Source organism: Pagrus pagrus (assembly GCF_965226575.1).
Source record: "Pagrus pagrus genome assembly, chromosome: 22".
NCBI classification, from domain to species: Eukaryota; Metazoa; Chordata; class Actinopteri; order Spariformes; family Sparidae; genus Pagrus; species Pagrus pagrus.
The window spans coordinates 21233364-21256771 of NC_140204.1; the positions used below are offsets into that span (position 1 = coordinate 21233364).

The 23408-nt window shown below is 39.5% G+C and overlaps 1 protein-coding gene across 1 annotated transcript; it reads left to right on the plus strand.

The window, feature by feature from the left end:
- Positions 1-787: 787 nt before the first annotated feature.
- On the plus strand, positions 788-22613 carry slc1a1 (solute carrier family 1 member 1). The gene is made up of 12 exons (XM_084344372.1): positions 788-1072; positions 5437-5577; positions 8191-8283; positions 8472-8586; positions 10609-10651; positions 10792-10887; positions 11298-11482; positions 13445-13552; positions 14454-14576; positions 14748-14942; positions 16505-16639; positions 16756-22613. The coding sequence occupies exons 1-12, from the start codon at positions 973-975 to the stop codon at positions 16994-16996; spliced, it is 1575 nt and encodes a 524-aa protein (XP_084200498.1). The 5' UTR covers positions 788-972; the 3' UTR covers positions 16997-22613.
- Positions 22614-23408: the final 795 nt, after the last annotated feature.

Below are 23408 nucleotides of genomic sequence, written 5' to 3' on the forward strand. Positions count from 1 at the left end.
AATATATTATAAAGAGAGCCTGACTGATACACATTGATACACTATATACTGAGACTTTTGGTGCCGATGCAAATACCAACATTAGGTAGTAAAATATTCCAGTATTGATTTATCGGTTGGTATACGTGTATTTTTATCCAGTAATCCCTCAAATGTGGTTATCAAACACTTGTGACAAAGACATTTAACAGCTTAACAACAAACTTCATCATATAAAATGACATCAGTGTGCTGACATCAGTAAACTTCACTGGAATTTTAATAATTAAAAATGATCACTTTATGCAAATATTCTCCATTATAATATCTGAGGTTTTTTAATCGGCACATGTTGGACAACATATACACTGATACTGATATATGGGCCAATATCGGCCAGACGATACTCCAGATACATGTATTTACTTGTTGATTCAGTTATTAATACAGGCAGGCTGATAAAGGGAGAAGGGGGCCATCGAGCATTTGTACAGGGTCCATATTTTTGTTCTACATTTCTGCCTGTAAGAACAGTCTATTGAGTCAGCCAATAATAACAGATCAGGCTGGAATAATAAGTTGAAACTCTTCAAACCAAAGCTGCAGAGTCTGCACAATGTTGAAATCACCCTTTCATAGCATATCATTCTCCCAAATTGGGAATTGTGCTATAATTCCTAATTCGTCTGCCTGGTGTCACTCATAAAGGAGAAAATGTCAGAGACACCTTGTGTGGGGGAAGGGTGACTCCTTATCTCCCTCCCTCCCTGCCAACTCTCTCTCCCCAGTACACACACACACACACACACACACACTCCCTCCCTCACACCGTCTCTGGCCATCAGCAGCGTCTGTCGGCTGCATCCTCTGCTGTAGCAGCGGCTCCTCCATCCTCCTCTGCGTCGTCTGCATCTGACATCCCGACCGCAGGAGTCTTTTGTGTCTCCACGGGGGCCATTGTTGTTCCTCCCTGTCTGGATAAAGAGCAACACCATGGACATGATGGGGAACAGAGAGCGACGAGGCGTGAATTTCAAAGGCTTGCTGAGGAGGAACTGGCTCCTGATTGCCACGGTTATATCAGTGCTGCTCGGTATGTGGAAGCCCCTTCATGTATGCTGAGAGAATGAGACGCTTTCTTCATTGATGCCATTTTTTCCACTTCTCTTTATTTCTGTGTGTATGTTCATCCCTCCCTCTGTGTTTTACCATTCACTCTGCTGTCACAGTGGAGATAAATCAGCCTCTTTACCACCAGCTGCTCACTGCCTCAGTACAGAGCAGCAGTGGAGGCTGAGATGTGTGTTAAAGGAGCAGCACACATGCTTTGGATTCCATCATTATATTTCAATGAGAGAATGGAGGACGTGCACTGAGTGTGGTGTTACAGGAGGCAGAGCCTCTGTCCTCTCCCTGTGTCTGGACGTGTCTCATTCAAACGTGACCAGACTGAAGGGACAGCTGATGTGAGGAGTCCCAGCACTGAGGCAGCAGCTTCACTCACTATCAGCAGGTGCTTCACACATATGGGCTAGAAAGGGTTCAACGTTTTAACTATACAGTGATTATTACATGTTGTTTCTCTTCATATTACTGACCAACCGGTGGAGCTTGATGTCTCCACCGGTTCAGACAGTTTCTGCTTGCATCGCTATACTAAAATATTGGTTTAATGTATATGAAAGGAAGAGTTGAACAACATTGGAAATGACTTGCTTTCTTTCTGTGAGGGGGAAACAGCTAGCCTGGCTTTGTCCATAGTTTTTTAAAAATTATATTTTTTTCCATGCATCCACCTGCCCCTGTACCTGCACTGTGCAGCTGTCTGTCGAGTAGTTCAACTCCTCCTGAAATAACAAATGTTATTAATACATTTCTGATCAAAGGAACACTCAAAAATGTAAATTCAGTCATTATCTCCTCACCCCCATGCTGATGGGAAGTCAGGTGAAGTTAAATGTGAGTAAGTAATGTAAGTAAATGTAAAAAGCACTGAAAACAACCATAAAATGTCTCCATACAGCTGTCTGCATAATCCAAGTCTCCATAAGCCCCACCATCCCAACCTGATTTGAAAAGACGTTATTTACACCCTTTCATAAGAGGACATTTTCACTGTAGCTTGCTGAGCTGAAAGCGTTGGTGTGTACCTCAGCTAACTTTCAGAAAGAAAGCAAATAAAATGTTGAAATGTTCCTTCAACTATCACTTTATTATTATACCCTGTCCTTAAGTAGTTACACAAACTACATAGGCAAGGAGGATTTCAGTCAGTAATTTGTTTTTTTTGTCTGTGGAGTTTCTGGGTTTGTGTTTTTATCTCAGATGCATGTCAAGGTAACATTAACAATGGTTCTATATAGTATTCAAGTCCATCTGAAAACTTGCTCCCGCCGGCTGTTCCACTGGTGTGTCAGTGGATGTGTGAATGGATTTGTGAGTATCATATGGCACTTTGGAAGAAAATGCTGTTGATCAGGTGCGCACCTATAACAATTGAATGTTTTATTCACAAACTGTGTTTGTATAAAGCAGCAACATCAGAGTTTTTTCATTGGCTGTTGGTTATCTCATATCATGTTGATGTTGTTGCTGGGACATCATAATTAATGATAATACACCTAATTTCTAGAATGCATTTGAAGACTAGAGTTAAAAGGTGCTTAACAAAATACAACACCATACATTAAAGGTGCATAGCTAGCTAGTCATATTGGAATAAACAAGAAGTATGAAACATAGCAAGATTGAATAAATAAAAAAAAAAAGCAACATTAAAACCTGAGCAGACATTAGCTGGTCTGAGGGAGGGAGTTTGTAGTGTAACATTGGGGTTAAAACCATAGAATCACTGTTAGAAATATGATCAGGACCAATAGTCTTATCTGTGTTCAGCGGCAGCAAGACAGCAGTGCAAAGAATCCAATTACAGTTTTCAAGGCTAAATGAAACCTAACTGGGAGTCATCAGCATAACAACAGATACAAACTAAACAAAATAGGACCAAGGATGGAGCCTTGAGGGACACCACATGTTGCTCCAGGGCCATAACTGAAACTGACCAGCAACGTTTTTGTTACGTCATATCTTTGTGAAAAATACGCACATGGGAAAAGTTGTCCTTTCAAACTAATAGTAATAAACTAACATAGAAGTGACAACAAACTGAAAAGAAATGGAAAATAATAAGTGAACAGTATTATAATATGCTCCAAACACAACAAGAGCCACTCACTTTGGACTTTGGACCATAGCGGCTTTAATGTCTGCTTCCTCTCCTTCAGACAACATGTGTCCTGTGTTGTACTTTTTTTTCAGCCTATTTCTAATTATAAGTTTTAGCAAAAGAATTACTAGAAAGATCTGTTTGTAAGTTAAATGATCAGGAGATGTGAAAATGAAAACCAGAAGATTAAAAGCAGTAGAGGGATCTGCAGGCTGGACGAAGTGGCCAATGACCCCAAATTCATAGGGGCCCCAAAAGTTCTAGGTTCAGTGCAAAGGTTTTGGTAATTTGATTAATTGCACATTTTGTCACTATAAAAGGAAGTGTTGCTGCCTTCTGGTCAGTCATAGCATTGACAGAAAGTCAGTGTCTTGATTTTGTAATAGGACTTTCATTGTTTTGAGCTAATTTTACTTCAAGATTGAGTCTCAAACATCATCAGAGGGCTGGGAGAGGAAGCTGCATGCTGCCTGGTGCTGTTTTAAAATCATGAGTCCAGCTTCACAAATTCACTGTTGGAGTGAGGAAGACATAGTGCCAGCATCTATAATGACCCAGCAGGCTGCAGACCTGCAGCTGCTGATATGCAGATTGGTATAGTTTCACAATTGCGATGACATGTTGTGTTGTGTTGTGTTGTGTTGTGTTGTGTTGTGAAATATGTCTTCTGAAGAAAGCTAGACTTTGTGAGCACAGAATGGCACCAGAGGAAAAGTAGCGAAGTAGAGGATCATCAAAGTAATGAATATACATACACTTACAGCTATATAATATTGAGGTTCACTGAAACAGAAGTGTAACTATTCATAAACAGGGAAAAAAAGGAAAACAGAGCTTGTGTGACCAGGAAACTGACTGATTCTACCACCATTATAGGACTATGTAAAGTCCAGTTAGGTTAGGCAATTCACTAATCAGACCCCCATGATCTCTTATGATTACAATGCAAGAAACCATGAATCGTGATATCAGTTCCTGGAATGGATAAAGGGGCAGAGTGGATAAAGGGGCAGAGTTATAATTTAAAATGTTTAATTATGTTTTAATAAGTGTACAATCACCTGAAACTAAGAACAGTTGTGTTTTCATTACCTTAGAATGAGCATTTCCATCTACAGAGGGAGCAGGTCCTTATCCATGGAGTCTGCCACCATGTTTCTACAGTAGCCCAGAAAGGACAAACCAAACACTGCCCTTAGAGCAGAGTTGGAAGTAACTGATCACATCTACTCAAATTACTGTAATTAAGTCATGATTTAAATCATAATTGAGTACTGAGTACAATTTGAATTAATATCTAAACCTTTCATCTATTATCATCTATCACTGTAGCCAACATGGCTCTCTGATCACTGGCTGCAGGCTGCAGGTTTGGAGAGATGACCATGACCACGACCACTGAGCAGAACAGAGCAGGAGTTCATTTAGAAACCCCTTCAATTAAATGTCTGCCTTTGATAATGTATTACACATCAATTGATAAAAAATAACTAAAACTCTGAGTAGTGTTTGAGAAGAATACTTTGTATGTTTACCAGTAGTTTTACTTGTAATTGAGGAATATTTGAGTAATGTACCTGTACTCATAGTTGAGTTCAGATTTTCAGTACTCTTTCTACCACTGCTCATTTTTTGCTGTAGCAGGGTGCATAATCTGGGCCTAAAGAAAGGTGCAAAGGGACTGTATTTAGACTAGTAATTAGTCAGGGGCGTGTTTTGGGCAGAACATAATTTAAACCAATCAGAGTGTCATTTCCCATTCCCTGCACCTGGCACATAATCAGCAGCAGGACAGGTATGTGGTGGTCCCCTCTGCCTCCACCGTCTCCCAATCTTCTGTCCCATCAACAGCTCGGTCGTCCCATCTGCTATTAATCAGAGTTTGATTTTTTTATGACGTGAATTATGTTACCTACAGCGATCCCCCAGCAGCAGTAACAAGACGTGCATCTCCAGTAAGATAGACCTATGTGCCCATTTACACAAGAGACACAACAGCTGACCGTCAGTGATTATTTAAATCTCCTGACACTCCTGCAGACTGGGCTGCATCACATCCACACAGGCCGGTGGAGGTCACACTGAGAGATCAGTGTGGATAGTTTGCTGTGTCATCTCAGTATAGCTTATATCAACAGCCATGACTGTTGTCTGCTCTGTGATCCAAGGACTTAAAGTTATAAATTGTTAAAACATTTTTTTCATGATTTGACTTGACCTTTCTCTTTCAGGGATCAGTTTGGGAGTCGTGGTCAGAGAGTATGCGTCCCTGTCTCATCTCCACAAGCAGTATTTTGGCTTCCCAGGAGAGATCCTCATGCGGATGCTGAAGCTTGTCATCCTCCCGCTCATCATTTCAAGCATGATAACAGGTAACTTTAATATGATTTCTGGTTGTATCTGGTCTTACTATGTACTGCAATGACAGGGCGCATTAAAAGGAATTTGGATAAAAAAGCCGTAAAACTGAAGGTATAATGATCCAAATCAAGACAATTAACCATTTCCAGAAGTTCGTTCATGTCCTGTTGAGGTAAGCAGCAAATCGGCATCCTGACAAATTACATTTATACTGAATCATTCTGACACGCACACTATACAGGTACTCAAGAAGTACACTTGAGTCAAATTTGAGCTACTTTTACTTAACGTGAGTTTCCATGTTATGCAACTTCTACTTCTACTTCACTACATCTCAGAGGGAACCTTTAGTCACTACTAGTTACTTTTTTTACAGATTACAATTTTCCATACCCTAATTCATGTCCAGTTAAAACTTTGTATTTTCCAATCTGGTGATTTTGAATTTCTCTGATTCCAATTCTTGTTGGCTAAATTAAATTATCCAACAATATACATATGTATGTGTGTGTGTGTGTGTGTGTGTGTGTGTGTGTGGTAGTCAGAATTAGCACAACCTTCAATAGTACAGCTCTAAAATGCACAGACACATTAATGCAGCAGTAATATTGATCCAAAAATATTTACAGTATGGTCCACTATTGAAAATACTTCTATTTTTCATTTATTTCAAATTAAATACTATTTTTTCATTACAGATGATAATATTCAGCTTAACAGCTTGACTCTTGTGTCAGAATATCTCAGTATTTGGTTTGTCCCTCTTTTGCTTTAAAGACAGCATGCACTCGAGCTGGCATGGACTCCACAAGTTTGTATAAAACCTGCTGACTCATGTTATCCCAGCATGATTTGACAGTGTTCCACAAAGCTTCTTCTGATGTCAAAGACTGCTTGGCTTTCTCAGCCATCAAGTGCCCCCATAAATGTTCTTTGTCAGATGCTTTGACCCTGCTGTATAAAAGTGAAACACATTTTTCTGCACAATGAGCACTTTTATGTTTAATAGTACATGTTGCTGATATTACTTACATACTTGGAGGAAAGACTTGTATTAGATCCTTTACTTCTTAGGGTCTTATTGATAACATTTTTATATTCAAAATAACACATCTACAGAGCTTGTAGAAAGGTGCAGAATAAAAGTCTCTTTTCCGTAAAAACATTATTATGACTGTGAATTTACAATGTTTGTCGGGTCCAAAATGATTGATTGTTTTATTTGCCTCTGTGTAAGAATTCTGAAAACAAAGTTCGTCAGCCAATACTATAACACGGTTGGTATCACATGGTATAGTCAGTCAACAGTCTTGATGTTTGCCAGTTCTACAGTATGCACCCAGCATACTATACTGCCCTAACGTTAGCTGGCTAGCTTTAGCAACACTAATGTTAGCTAGTGTTAGCAATGTTAACATTAGCTAGTGTTAGCAATGTTAACAATGTTAACATAAAATGATATTGAAAGACAAAGGAGTGTATTGTATGTGTAGCTGATAGCAATGGCTGAGTAAAGTTTAGTAGCTTGCAGTCTGCATATGAAGGTGAGATAACCATCTATGTGGTTATGCCTAAGTACTGCAGAGAGTACACACTGAGGAATACTATCCACTGATGGCACAAGAAGACTGTAGGATAACTGTCACTCAGGAGCTGCATTACATCTCTTCTGACTAATCCCTTCACCTCATCCACAGCAGTGTATGGATCCCTGCTGAAATGAAACTAGGCCTACACCATAAGCTGTTTATTCTGATAGCTGCAGACATGAAGCAATTACATGGAATATTTCACAGGAACTTTAGCGTATGATTTGCCTGTGATGAGCATTTTGTTCCATTGTTTGTCTCTGGATTTGTTTTTTCCACCTGCATGTCCCTGGAGTGTTTCCCAGCTGTGCACCATTATTTCTCACTGTGTGCCACAACTGGGTTGTGTAACTTGTAAATAGTACTAGCAGTCTGTAAAGGCTGATTGCAGTACATCCTGCAGGGGGAACAGTTGTTGATATATTATTAATAACTAAATGATTTTTGTAAAATATTCCAGGTAAAGCGTTGCATGATGACGAAATATTTAGAGCGCTGTAGTTCTTAAAATCGAGAGATCATCTGATTGGTCACATAATTAGCGATTTGTCATTAGTCAAGTCTAGTCAAGTGTCAAGATCAGTGCATTTGTCATTGTTTAAAGTTGTATTTCAGCCGAAATTGCCTATAGTTATTAACAAAAAAAGGTCATTACTTATTTCACTAAATTAGTGAACTCAATATGAATGAATTTTATTATATATTTCTACCTAGTTAAGGTGAACAAATGCACAGTGATAAACTTTTAGCTTTAGGCTACACATCACTGTCTATGACCCACCATGCTCACTTCCCCAAGTCATGAAGGGGCAGACACTTCTGCAGAGACAGTAGACCCAGCCAGTTGTATTTTCTCTTCACCTGCCCTGTGCCATGACTGCTGGCTGAGGTGTTAAAGGCCCAATCCGTACATTTATTTTTACCAGATGAATTATTGGTATTCACATACAAATATGAACAGACTCCAGAATCTGCAGTCTGGTCTTTTGATACCTTGTTTGGATTTCAAATAACCATTGTGCTTGTTGTCCACAGGTGTCGCGGCCCTGGACTCTGAGGTATCAGGAAAAATAGGTCTGCGAGCTGTTATATATTACTTCTCAACAACCATCATCGCAGTTATTCTTGGTGAGTGATATTTTCCCTCACACAAGCCTCTTTTTACTTAGAAAGTTCACAGTAACACTGTATTTAAATTATGTTTAGTTCAGTTGCTCTACAGTTAAAACTGTTACGGTGGTGGTTGTGATTTAAAAGAAATCACTGTTAAAGTTATATTGTCATCAGTGCCTGCTAAGCAGTCTCATCCATCGTAGGCATTATCTTGGTGATGACCATCAAACCGGGAGTGTCTCAGACAGCTGATCACATCGACAGAGCTGGAACCACGCCCAACGTCACCACAGTTGACACTCTCTTGGACCTCCTCAGGTGACCTCTCAGCAGCCGCATACAAACTACAAACTTCCTCATGACCATCAAGTGTCCACTCGTTTAGGTGTTTAAATGAAAGAGACTACTGAACTTTCCCTCATAGTCTAACAGTGGAATAATAACAATAATAAACTTTTATTTCTATAGCACCTCTCAAAACCAAAGTTACAAGTTGCTTCACAGAATATAGTTTCAAACAGTTCAGAAAGACAAATTAAGCAAATAAAAATGTAATAAAATCAGATGCTTCACAGAATACGATACCACTGCAAAGAGCAGTAAACAAGAAATATACGACACAGAGATAAGACAAAATATAAAAGAGCAAGATTAAGACTTTAAAAAGTACATTATGCAAATGCTTGTCTGTACAGGGGTGTTTTTAAAAGCTTTTTAAAGTGTGGCACTGACTCAGCTGCTCTGATATTTAGTGGGAGTTTGTTCCACAGTGTCGGGGAGAGAACCACAAAAGCATGGTTCCCCCTTGAAACAAGATAATTTGGGGCTTTAAATTAATCAGTAAAATTTAGAATTGAACTCTGTAATGGATTGGTAACCAGTGTAATTCAGCCAGGATTTGGGTGATGTATTCTCTGCGTCTGAGGAGTCTGGCTGCTGTATTTTGTAGAAACTGTAGGTGGGCAGCTGCTGTGCTGTTCAGACAGGTGAATAATGAGTTACAGTAATCTAGACCGGACAAAATGAGGGTGTGGATGAGTTGTTCAGCTATGTTTCCGGGTGGTTTGACCTTGGCAATATTTCCAATTTGTAAACACGACTGTTAATGTGTTGAAACAAGTCCCGGGACAAAGGTCCAGTTCTTTTTATCATAGCTTCCTCCTGGCTGTGTCCCAGTGCCTCCCTACCTATCTGTGTCCTCTGCATCTCTTTGGTATCTCAACTTGATGAATTGTACAAATGGTAAAATAATGGCCTGCCCTTTTGGACGGTCTCTCCTCAAACGCATTCTTGGTGTCACATTAATTTGTTACCATGCAAAGTGACAGAATAAGTTGTGAAAAGAATTCAAAGGAATGAAAAGGAATATGCAGAAATGTGTACCTTCCCCTGCTTTTACACCGTCACTCGCCCTTCTAATCATTTTGTAAAAGTGTCAGGATCATGGGATTATCTGTTTCAGAAAATGTAATCAAATCGAAATGTGACATCAACTCATTCATTTTTGTCAACCGGGAAACTTACATCAACTCAGAAATGAAAGTCATATTGAAAGGTTGCATCAACTCAAAACTTTCATCAACTTGAGGAGATACATTAAGTCAAAACATTACATCAGCTTGGACGTTACAATAATTCTGAAAGTGACATCAATTTAAAGAATTACAGTAAATCTGAGATTTATGTCGGCTTGAAACATTGTCCACTCTGAAACGGTCAAAAAAATATATAGTTGAATGTCACATAAACTTGAAACGCTACAACAGCTCAGACGTTTATTTCACTTTGAAAACTTACATCAACTCTGAACTTTAAGTCACTTTGAAAAGTTGTCTACTCTTAAACTTATCAACTCGAAATGTTTCATCACCTTGAAAGTTACATCAGTTGATTCTGAAAGTGTCTTCAACTTGAAATGTTTCATTAACTCAAAACTTTACCTCAACGCTGACATTCAGCTGTCAGGATGGGATTTTCAGGATCTGTAAGATGATCTCAAAGTGCTTTGTTTGTAGTGTACTGTGAGGTTCATATGTCCAACCCCCACTTTTTTTTTTCAAGGCAATTGCCTGTGTTCAAAACAATGGACGGCATATAAATCTGCCACAACTTTCTACTGATCAAATCATGTCTGCCACAAATAATGATGTGGTGTTTTAGCTCCATTACCCCAAAAGGAGTTAACCACATTCACAGCCTCTTTATGAATATGAAAATCATTTTCTCCTCAGTTTGCCGTACATCAACAGTCATAGCAATGACCCATGGGTTGACTGTAGTGCACATAATTGTCTTCTGTGTTTGTCACTGAGCCCCAATCTTGTCTATTCTGATCAACAGAAACATGTTTCCAGAAAATCTGGTGCAGGCTTGTTTTCAGCAGGTAAGAGCCTTTATTCATGTTCCACCCTCTGCCCATGTTTAAAGTGTTACTTGAACCCACATCAGGGGCTGGTGGGTATACAGTATGTAGCCATGTGACTATAACTCTAATCTTGTGAAATGTGACCAATCACGCTGTAGTACAAGACCAAGCGCAAAGAACTGGAGCCTCCGAAAGCTCCAGCAGACACCACCACAATTCCACCTCTCACAACTACTATCATGGCGGCGGTCGAGGTAGGTGTCCACGTTACTCTCTTCTTTTCATCTCCAGTGATTAATAACTCATTGCTTGCAATACATTATCTTGTTTACGAAACAAGCAGAGCTTTATTCGCACCTGTGTCTCCTTGTCGTTAACATCCATTAACATGACGACTTTAATCTTGACAGTGTGTCCTTGTTGATCCGTCTGCTGCACTTTACGTTTCATGTTTCTGCACCTGGCAACTGATGTCTGATCTAAATGCATCAGAGTGCATCATGAGTCATAAGTAGCCATGGGTCATTGGGCTGTAATCCTGTAGAAAACATTTGCACAGCTCATCAATGGGTCTTTAGAGTCAGCTAATGTGGTTGTGAGAGCAGCTTCCTGGCCTGGTGTTGGTGAGCTGAATGAATCGCCTCTTTGTCTCCTGTCTTGGCAGAATATAACCAAGGAATATAAAATCATCGGGACATATTCAGATGGAATCAACGTTTTGGGGCTTATCGTGTTCTGTGTTGCTTTTGGCCTTGTCATTGGGAAGATGGGCGAAAAGGGCCGTATCCTCCTGGAGTTTTTTGACGCTCTGAATGAAGCAACCATGAAACTGGTCCAGATCATTATGTGGTATGTATAATGTACAGGTATGGGACACGTTCGATATGGGCCTAGACCTAATATACCTGAACCTCCTCAGAGAAGAAAGTTTTGATCTTTGATTTAGACAAAAAGGGCTTTAACAAACTTTGTTAGAAACAAAATAAAATCTCAACTCAAGGTTCACTTTTTCCAAGGTTTTCAGTTGCATCTCATGATCTTCATCATCAGACTGAGTTATTAGGTTTGGGTGAATTCTTTGTACTGTCTATGTAGTGTTCTCTGTAGGACTTTCAGATTGCCAGTTGAAAGAAAGAGTTTAAAGAATGTTTAAACTGTGCTGAAGTAAAAATGACAATATTTTCCTCTGTAAATAGTAAAATAAAAGTATAAAGTAGCATCAAATGAAATTACTCAAATAAAGTAGAAGCACAACAAAACTGTATTTATGTAGTGTGAGCATTTTTTCCTGCCTTTTCCTAATATTATGAAACACTCAGATCATCTTTACAAATTCACACTGAACAAAAACAGAAACTCAACACTAGTTAAAAGATCCAACATTTAATCAGTGAAAAAGGCTCATTTCTCTCAAATTTTGAGCACAAATTTGTTGAAATTTGTGCAAGAAGCACTTCTTTGCCAGGACAACAAATCCACCTGACCGGTGTGTCATATCAAGATGTTGATTGAACAGCATGATTAGTGCGGAAGTGAACTTTGGACCGTTACAATAAAAAGCTACTATAAAATGTGCAATATTATCACACGACACCATAACACAGATGTCACAAGTTTTGAGGGAGTGTGCGATCGGGATGCTGACTGCAGCAATGCCCGGCTGAGCTGTTGTCCGTAAATTGAATGTTCATTTCATTACTACAAACTATCTCCAATGTCGTTTCCTTCAACTAATTTGTGCTCAAAATTTGAGAGAAATAAAGCTATTTTCATTTTCTTTATGTTTCCAGTAACAAGTAATTGTAAACATTGAGTCGTGGGGTAGCAATGGTACTGTCTATAAAATTGTGGTGTCATTGTAGCTTAACTACTTTCATATGAAGAGTAGCTTTTAGCTTCACCAGCCAGATAGTTTCCCCAACACTGTCTAATACTGACCATTAGCTTGCCATGCTAACAAACTCAATGGCATATTAGCATTGCTTCTGACAATACAACTGTAGTATTGTTGTAGCTTAACTACTCTACTGTAAAGAATAGTAACTGTAAGGTAGTTTCCCCAACACTGGCTAATACTGACCATTAGCTTGTCGGGCTAACAAACATATTGGCTATGTCTCTCTTTCCTTATTCCCAGTGGGGGTTTTGATGCCAGTTAGCACATCTGGATTGACGCATTCAAAGAGCGAAAGACAGAAACTTTTTAAAGGTCCAGTTTGTAAGTTGATATTTGAGTCTCAGTCCCAACTCGTCAAATACTGAGGAATTGGATGGGTGGTCGGTATCAGTATTTGATGAGTTGGGAATGAGACTCAATAAGCAGCTTTCTTACAAAGTGAACCTTTAAATTACATTTGGGAATACCAAAACCTGCCCAAGTTCCAAGCTTAATAAAGTAAGCTCAATAAAACAGCTCAAACCTGACAGGAAACCTAATAGTTGGTTGAGTAGCAGAACTCTTTTTGATCTGTTTGTTGTGTTGACTGACTGCTTTACTCGTTCAACCAACAATTTCCCCTTGGGGATAATAAAGTATTTCTGATTCTGAAGTTCAAACCCAAAGATATTCATTAACTTATCATAACTATAACATTTGAGAAGCTAGAACCAGTGAATGTTTTGCTTTTATGCTTTTCAAAATGACTTTAATGATTATTAAAATTGTAATTTAGAATTTATTATTATAACTTTTCTGATGATTGACTAATCAATAAATCAACTTATCATGTCAGCTGCAGTCCGAATGCACTTTATTTGCTATAATCTTAGATTCTGTGCCCCAATGGACTCAAACATTCTGTGTTTTTTCAGCTACATGCCAGTAGGGATCCTGTTCCTAATTGCTGCTAAGATCATTGAGGTGGAAGACTGGGAGATCTTCAAGAAGATGGGTCTTTATATGGTGACGGTGCTGAGTGGGTAAGCTGTCCCATTACTCTGTATCCGCCTGTTCCAGACCCTGGGATTTATGGTTGACATTTGAGCCAATTCTCCCTCCAGTGATACAGTAAAAAGCTGAGCTCTGTGTAGGCACTGATAAGGGCCAAGGACATTTAAAACTGCTCAACCTGCAGATGCAGTAATGAAAGCTTTGCTCATGCCTCTAAATCTCAGCGACACCATTAAAGACTGTACAGTAAATCCCTTCTAGTTAGGTCACAGGGTTAGTCCAAGACTGAGTGTTCCTGTGATGGCATGTAATGTTCACACTTGGTTGTACTGTTCTTAATGCAGAATTCAGCGCACTGAAAGCCTTTTCATGCTTAATTACTTTGTGACTCTTGATTACAGTGGATGCAATTAAGAGTTTTTGACATGATCATCAGGAAAAATAAATCAAATCTCTCTAATGTGCAGTGTTCAGTCAACTGACACTTGAGCTTGTTTTAGTTGAGGGCCTTCATCACTGTCTGTCATGGTGGTTTTGATCAGAACCTTTTGGGGTGTGTACTATGTTATATACGCATTTTAAAACTAACTAACCAAAAACTTTTATATGTGAAGCTGGAATTTCTTAAACTTCAGAGTCTATAATATATATTATCATACCAAGCATAATCTTATATAGCTGTTTATATAAGATTATGCTTGGTATAATATGACATATTAGTATAGTCTTCCAACTGTCCACTGTAATTCCTGTTGACATTTCTAAATTTCACAGCTCACACTATGGGTTAAATGGTATTTAACTACCGCCACCTGATGATAAGACGTATGAAAGTGTATCTGTTTCTCTGAAAGTTTAATATTGTGCTTGTAATATAGTTTATCGTAATCCTTTTTACATACATTGTTCTGTAACACTTTTGTCCTTCAGTCTAGCTATCCACGCCACCATCTGTCTGCCACTCATCTTCTTTGTCATTGTGAGGAAGAACCCGTATACATTCACACTGGGAATGGCTCAGGCCCTGGTGACAGCACTCATGATCTCCTCCAGGTCAGAACCCCCTGATCCTGTGTATTCTAACACTAACACTCTGCATACATTGCTTTAAAACATATAAACAGTTAAATATTTACTGTCAGGACCATATTTCATGTTTATAAATCAGAACGACTGTGTGCCATCCCATAAGGTCAGAGTAATAAAGTATCTCTTGTCTTGCAGCTCCGCCACCCTGCCCGTCACCTTCCGATGTGCCGAGGAGAACAATCGTATCGACAAGCGGATCACCCGCTTCGTCCTCCCAGTGGGTGCCACTATTAACATGGATGGCACGGCGCTGTATGAGGCGGTGGCTGCCATCTTCATCGCCCAGCTGAATGACTATGCTCTGGATGTGGGCCAGATTGTTACCATCAGGTACATCGCGGTTACTCAGGGGCACTTCTAACTGCCGGTTATGATACTACAAAATACATCTTATGATACTATAAAGTTGTACAATTGTTTTGTTGACCTTGAATGACCTCTTCCATAAAACATAAAAACATAAAATACTGAAGCCAGCGTGCAAAACAACGAACAAGCAATCACAACAAGATAAATTCATTCCCGGTTTTAGGCTGAAGACTTTGGTGTCTGAGTCAGTCTGACTTTGGCCACATAATCCATGTGGTTCAGGTTAGATCATGGTTAGATGCTGACTTGGCTTAAAATCACTGCTTTGTTAAAGGTCCAGTAGGTAGAATTTGGGGGCATCATCTAGTCTTACTTACTGGTTGCAGTCTGTTGGTGTAAAGCATGTCAATGGTCACCTATTCCCCCTTCCTTCTGCTATCTGCTTGTAATGTTATCAGAACCCCCATAGCTACATGAAACAACCACAACAACAAGGCGGCAGCTGTTACCTTTTCTTTTGGGGTGATTTAGCCATTAATGCCAGGGCTCACCTCCCCACATGCAAAACAACACTAACACTACTTTGCAGGATGACTGTGATTGGTTAAAAGACATGCAAACAAGTATTGTTTATATGTATATGTATTTTCCTCTATTTGAAATTGAGCATTGGTGCAACCAGACCTTTCTCCAGTGCTGACGCAGTGCTGTGGAGACAGGTCTGGCTATGCAAGACTACCCCTCATCTTACCCTACCCTATGGTGGCCACTGACAACATTAACAATGCTCAAAGCTCTCTCTAGTTTGGTTTGTCCCTTCTGGGCTACTGTAGAAACATGGCGTACAACATGATGGACTTGCTGAAGAGGACCCGCCCCCTCTCTAGATATAAAGGTTCATTCTAAGGGAACGAAAAGACAATGATTCTTAGTTTCAGGTCATTAGACACTAATTCAAACATAATTATAAATATAGTATTACTGCCAATAGATTCTCCTTAATCCTACACTGGACCTTTAAATTTGATGAAGTTGATGTAGCGATGATGATGATGATGAAAGATCGGGTTCAGACCTTCAAAAAGTATTAGGGGAAAAACGAGTTAGGGGAAAAACATAATCATGGTCAGAAGAACACAGAGTTGACTGTTGATGGGAAACTCATGTACCACACTTTGCCAACCCATCCATAATGCAACAACCTCTGAGAGAGCTTTGTCGGTTAAATAAAACCTGTGTCAGTGTTAGCCATTGGACAAATGGCTGTTGCTGTGATCTTCCTTGGAGGACAGACTCCTGACCTCAGGTCAGATCCATTGGAGGGCAGGATTACACACATCTGTACACCTGGAGACGCCCTCAGCAAATTACAGCTTAATTTAAAACCAGTGCAACTATGCGGATATTGTGTTCTTTGTATTATTATAAGCCACTGTTCTGGGACAAACTGCATATATCTCATTAACAACAGTTCATCGTGCTCACACTTAGTTTATTGATGGTCTCGAGTAGTTCAAACAGTTACTGTACCTCCTGCTGCCATATGAGCCACTGATGGGCCAAACTGTGTCTCTTTGTTTCAGTATAACAGCAACGGTAGCCAGTATTGGAGCAGCAGGAGTCCCTAACGCTGGGCTTGTCACCATGGTAATAGTCTTAACAGCTGTTGGATTACCTGCAAGTGATGTCACTCTGATAGTGGCTGTGGATTGGCTGCTGTAAGTTTATCAGTTGACCTTCTATTGAGACTGTTTTCCTGTGTTTCTTGCTAAATAGTTTAAATTCTAATGAATCCGTGCAGTGCTGTTGATTTAGTTTGAGTGGTGTGTTTCAGGGACCGGTTCCGTACTATGATCAACGTTCTTGGCGATGCTTACGGAGCTGGAATCGTTCAGAAACTATCCAAGAGGGAACTGGAGAGGATGGATCTGACATCAGATGTGGACGTCGCCAACCCCTTCGCTCTGGAAGCCACTTTGGATGACGATGAGTGCGAGAAGAAATCTTACGTCAACGGAGGGTTCACCGTCGATAAGACAGATGCAATCTCCTTTACCGAAACCTCCCAGTTTTAGACTCTGGCTGGCTCAGAGGAGCGGAGAAAGTGCCATGCTGCTATGGATGGAAAATGGAAAATCCATCATGTGTCAGCGCCATGACGAGAGAGGAAATCTATCCAACCAGACCCATCCACGCTCAGACATCAGCAATAGCAGCCTCCATTAAGCTTATCCAATGTGATCACCCTCCATGTCGGACATTTACAACCACGACTAGATAAAAGTGCTTCCTTCTTATGCTCAAATTGTGCCAAGATTGAGAAAAGTCTGTTTTCTTTGAAATAAGAGTGTTCTTTCTTGCAAAGATGCATTCAAAACAAGAGCTCTGTGTATGTGTGTGTATGTGTGTTTGTACGTATGAAGACCCTTTTTGAATGTGTCTGTGGTGTGTGTATGTATTTTGCGATAAAGAACATGTCAATTGAACACAAGTAAAAACAATAATCTGAATGTGAAACTTCGATCTGACTTTATTTGCTCCTTGATTAGACAATAATTCATTGAAATGTCTGAATGATCTTTTTGGTGTGGCTGTTGTTGAATGTCTATGTTCCATAATGCACTGCTTGTATATCTATCTATATCTGTATATTTAAACTGTGCCAAACATATGAAGAGGTTTTCCACCAAGTTGCATGAAGCAATATGTTAAAGAAATGCTAATCGCTGGCTGCAGACTGATTTTTTATGGAGACTTCACAGAGACTGGAGATTGTTGACGAAGGCTCATGAAGTCGTTGAACACTGTGAAATTTGAGGACATTTTTTTCAGATCCAAATCACTCACTTGCATTGATTTTTTTGCAAAGTATAATGATCATAAAAAAATGTCTGTGTTTAAAAAGAAAGAGGAAAATGTGTGAACATTACATAACCCAAAATGTTCTTGCTTCGAGACTAACTGAATCGTCACTTAATGGATTTATGTCACTAATCAGTGTCTTTTTGCTACTATATTTTCACTGTGGTGTAGTTTGGAAATATGTTCAAATGCTCTTAAACCAATGGCTCAGTTGTGCTAAGCTTTAATCCGTAAAACAAAATATTGCAGGTCATGGCACTTTTGTTTGAACAAGATGTGAAATCCTTGGGCACATATTGTAGGAAGATGTAGTTTGACATTCTAGAAAATACACTTTATGCTTTCTTGCAGAGTGAGACAAAAAGATCAATATCAGTCTAACGGCTGTGTGTTAGGAGGCTTAGTCCGAAGTCCCACCGTTTTTCTCTGTGGTATTACTGTTGGCAGCACTGTTGCAAAGACAGCATTAGCAACATAGCTACTGCTAGCAGTGTGGCTACTGTCCAAAGCAAAAACAACCATAAGAATAGAGCCATGAAATATGGTGTTTGTTAGTTTAAAAGATAATTTTCCAAGTCAATAAAGTCTCAGTTTGTCATCAAACTAATGAAATATCAGACTATGACAATACGTCATAATAAAGACGACACAGCCAACAGTGTCGTTAGTGACGTTGTCTCATTGAACGCCCTACAAAACCCGTAACTTAAACATTGTAGAGCTGCTCCTGTAAATTACAGCTCACAGAACTGACCAACTCTCCTTTCACATGACTGCAGTTGTCAATATTTATTGTGATTTTCATCTTTATTAGCACCTTTTCTGTGTTGAGGTGGCTCCATGCTGGTGTTGGTTACGTGTGTTGAGTGAGACAGTGTAGTTCACTTAGCGCTTTGACACAAAATTGCATGAGATTTTACTTTAATTACAACAAACTGAAACTTTATTGACTTGGAAAATTATCTTTTACTCATAAACATCATATATGATTCATGGTACAATTCAAACAGGATCAAAAAAGTATTTGTCTCTCCCCATTGACTAATGGATGTTTTCCACCGGAAGGCACTCTGTCCTAGTTTGACCTTCAAACCCTGATCTCAGTGCAGTAAAAAGGCAGAGTAAAACAACCAACACACAAGTATTGATAAGTAGGCAGGTTTTGTTACTAACTGATCTAGTAGAAAGAATGCCATTTTTGAAATGTATCAAGTCCCGTTGGTAAGAGGAAACGCATATCAACGGGGGAACAGACTTTGACAGACTTTTAGTGAATGCCCGTCCGTTTACTCAAGTTTTACATCAGTTGTTCCACCATTACCTGGGGACAGTGACCGGGGAAAACAATGTTTTGGTTGCACAATGGCAGACGTGCTTCCTTTTTTCAGGTTAAACTCCAGCCTGTTGGCAAATGAAAAGCATATTGAATCAAGGCTTATAGCGAACCATCTATAATGTCATTCTTCTACAGACATTACACTGTGATATCAGTGTCATATTTTGACAAGACAAGATTGACAAAACATTGGAGAGGTATCAGTTTACTATCTCACTCTCGGCGAGAAAGCAAATAGGTTAAGAGTATTTCCCAAAATGCTAAACTCTTACTTTGACACAATCAGTAAAAAAGAGGGCTAGCAATGGACAGCAGTGAAGGATTACAGCACCCTACCAGTTAGCTACGAGCTTCTTCTTTGGTTGTTTCATTTCTGGAGGAAACCTGTCCATTACAGCTCAAATGCTGACCAAGATTGGACAATTCAGGCTGCAAACTTTTCCACACCTCTGCACATTTCCCTCAGAGCTGTGTTGAATCAACTACATAACTTTAAAGGCAGTAATTAACATTCTTATCTGCATCATTTCTCATCATTTTCTCTTGTGCTTGTGATAACTAGATACTGATGTTGAACAACTGAAAGTAGGTCAAGAATTCATGTGAAAATCTGTCTGCCATCTCTGATATGCACTCAGTCTAACCAGTATGTGCCATATTTCTGTTTCATTTGCCACTGGCTATCTCACATTTCTCGTTACTCACATTAGATTTTCTTCTGAGGAGGTATTGAAGCTAAAAGACCTTGCTAGTGTGTTCTAATATACAAACATAACACTCTTTTGATTCAGTCATGACACCCCCCTCGCCCTTGTTAGCTGGTCCTCAACAATATTATCAATATGGAAACAGTTCAGAATGCAAAAAACATTTAGGAATCGCTGCCATAGGGATTGAAACGCAATGAGAGAAACTGCTGTAATAGCTAACTAGCAAAAGTATTAAAAAAAAAATTCAAAGTACCACTATATTATATCTCTGTTCTTGTTGTTTTGTATGCTACAGTATGCTTTTGCTACTTCCAGCCTAGATGCCTTGTTAGCTTCTCATTAGCTACATGTGTTTGCAGACAATAGCAGCTGAAAGTCAAAGTGTCAACCACAACTGGCATTTGTTGGTGCTGGAATATAACGTGAAAGTGAACAAATGTAAAACTGGGTTTGTGGCCTGTAGAGATGGCAGTGATTATAACACACTAGTTCTAAAGCTGAATTAAAGCAAAGCCAGGGTGCCACAAAATGATTAGTCAATAAATTTCTTAGTAGAAAAGTGATTGATATTTGATTTGTGGTTTCAGGTCACTTAGTAAAAACTTGTGAGGATTTAAAATGTAATACTTGTACTTAACAAGGCAAAATAAGATGTTTAAAAAAAGTCACTTTAGACAGAGAGTAAAAATAAAAAAGGAAAAATTGATTGCAGGATTAATAATAGAAATAATAATTAGTTGCTGCCTCAAATGTAATTAAGACATATCTTGTACTAAGCTGACATGTGGGTGGATGATGGCGCAAGAGAAAAGGTAAAGCAGTGTTTATTATAGAAGGGTTCATCTTCAGGGGAGCAACAATAGTTCATTATATGCTAGTCTAGCCTTTACATTTTGAAACTCTCTGGGGTCTGCTTGTGAGGAAGTCCAATAGGTCAACAAAGTGTGAAGGGCGGTGGATATGGCATCCTCTGTGGATCTGTTGGTTCTAAAAGCATACTGGTGAGGGTCCAGGCTGGCAGGGATGTTGTCTTTGATGTGCTGGAAAACCAGCTTCTCGAAGCACTTCATCAGGATGGGGGTGAGAGCCACAGGGTGGTGGTCATTAGGACTAGACACAGCAGACTTTTCAGCTACAGCAATGATGAGGGCTGTCTTGAGGCAGGAGGGAACAGTCTCCTACTTTCTGGCACATGTTTTTAGTATACGGCCGGGTATATTATCTTGACCAGCAGCCTTATTTATATTCACTCTCAGCAGGAGTTTCCTCACATCTGCTGTGGTCACTGACAGTGGCCGGTCCTCTTGTGTAACAGTGGAAAAGTGTGCTTAATGATGGCAGTAGTCTGGAAAGTAGTTTTTGAATACTCATAGCTGTTTTCCACTAGCACTTTTGGCCGCGCGGCGTTGAACTGAGTGGCACTAATTTGCTTTTCCATCGTGAGTTCCTAATTATTATTATAATATATAATAATATAAAATCTCTCAGTGTTGGTTCCATAATTACAGTTCCCAGCATGATAATCAATATCATTGTTTCTAGGTTGATGTAAAAGCGTTGCTTCTTTGCTTGGTTTACTTTTCACCATTGCGAGAGTCTGAGCCAAACACTTTTCCAATGTCCTGGCAGAAACACATTGATCCATCGCAACACAACTCAGTGACACTTACGTTATCACATCACATGCTAATGTAGGTATGTATTCAAGAACAAAAGTCTCCATGATCCACATTCATTACGAGACCACTTCCAGCTTCAACTGAGTATTTTTCTCAATAGTTGGTTGGTTAATAGTTAGAAATTAAACTGCCAGAGTAGTTTACAGCACAACAATGTACGGTAGATAAGTTCCATTTGAAGTTGCAAGAAATTCCTGGATAGTTGGACATGCTAATATTAGCAGTCCAGCTTGAAAAAAAAATCCTGCAAGAAACACCTGTGAGATTTGCTGTGTTTATGTACAGTACTGCTCCCAAAACAGCAGCTGATGTGTCAATACTTACCAGTGTTAGTTCTAGGTTGGTGTAGAAAACTAGCCAGTGCAAACGCTACTCTTAAAACTTCCTCGCTCGATAGATATGCTGATTTCAATTGTCTAGCTTGAAAAACTTACAGAAGAAACGTTTGTGAGATTTTCTTTGCTCAGTGTAAAAAACTGTTTCTAAAGCAACAGCTAATGCTTCAATACTTTGCGATGTTAGTAGCTACTGAGCATAGAAGAAATAGCAACTGCTAATGGCACTTTATCTTTCAGCTTTATCCTGAAGTATCATGCAGATGTTTTGTTAGAGGTCATGGAGTGTTGAAAATTCAAACAGTGTATTTTCAAAATAATGTTCAATGGAGTTATGGTGTTTACAGAGTGCTGTCAGGTTTAGTGTGATTTCACATGACTGTATACTTGGGGATAAAATTAACATATCTTGCCTGAGTTCAACTTGGGCTTTAATGTTGGTTGTTCCATCACTTTTCCCCAAAAGTTCAAAATTTCCAAATCCATTGTGTCTGGAATGCAGTCTAAGCCTCAGTGTCTCCATTTTAGTCGTCCCTACACTGCCAGAAGGGCCACAAATGAAATAAACATGTGAATGAAGTGGCTTGGTTTGTAATTCTATACTAACATGCAGATAAACCCTCGCAAATCAGGTTGTATTCTACATTTCAAAAGCACACTGGCATCATCCAACCCCTTTTCTGTATAGACAACTACAGTACCTACAGTATGTGAATCAACATGTACTACATTATGTGTAACTGCAAGCAAATAAAAGAAAGTTGCTCATTTTTTGTCTGATTATGTTGTTTTATTTTTTATATAATTATAGCCACCATGCCCAGGGCCCACTCCCTATTTAGAGCCGATTCTAAGCTCAGACAAACACAACGACTCTCAATCTCAGGTGATCATACACTAATCAAAACGTAATCATAAATACATTTGATTTCTGCCAATAAATAACAAATTATTCAAGTTGAACATCTTTCCTGATGTGCATTGTGTAATTTGTTGAGAACAAAATGACGTAAACAATGGTCAACGGAAACCAAAATCATCAACCCATTGAGAGCTGGACTCAAAATCGCACTGAAAATCAAAGTAAAACATTAAAATCATAGGATGATCCAACTCCTATGAATTTTATCACGGCAGCTCATAATGTGACTCAGTAGTGTGCACAGCCCCCGTGTACCTGTATGCACTCCCGACGATGTCTGTGCATGCTCCTGATGAATCGGCAGATGGTGTCCTGGGGGATCTCCTCCCAGACCTGGATCAGAGCATCAGTGGGTTCCTGGACAGTCTGTGGTGGTACTTGGCGGCGCTTGGTGCTCAATTGGATTTAGGTCAGGGAAACAAGAGGGCCAGTCAATGGCATCAATGCCTTAGTCATCCAGGAACTGCCTACACACTCTGGCCACATGAGGCCTGCCATTGTCCTGCACCAGGAGGAACCCAGGTTGCATGGGCTGCAGGTACCACCTCATGCTACCAGTTGTGACAAGAGCACAAGCAGAACACAAATCTAAAGAAGAATCAGTCAGGAAGGATAAGAAGAGAGCAAGTGTCTGTGGCCACCA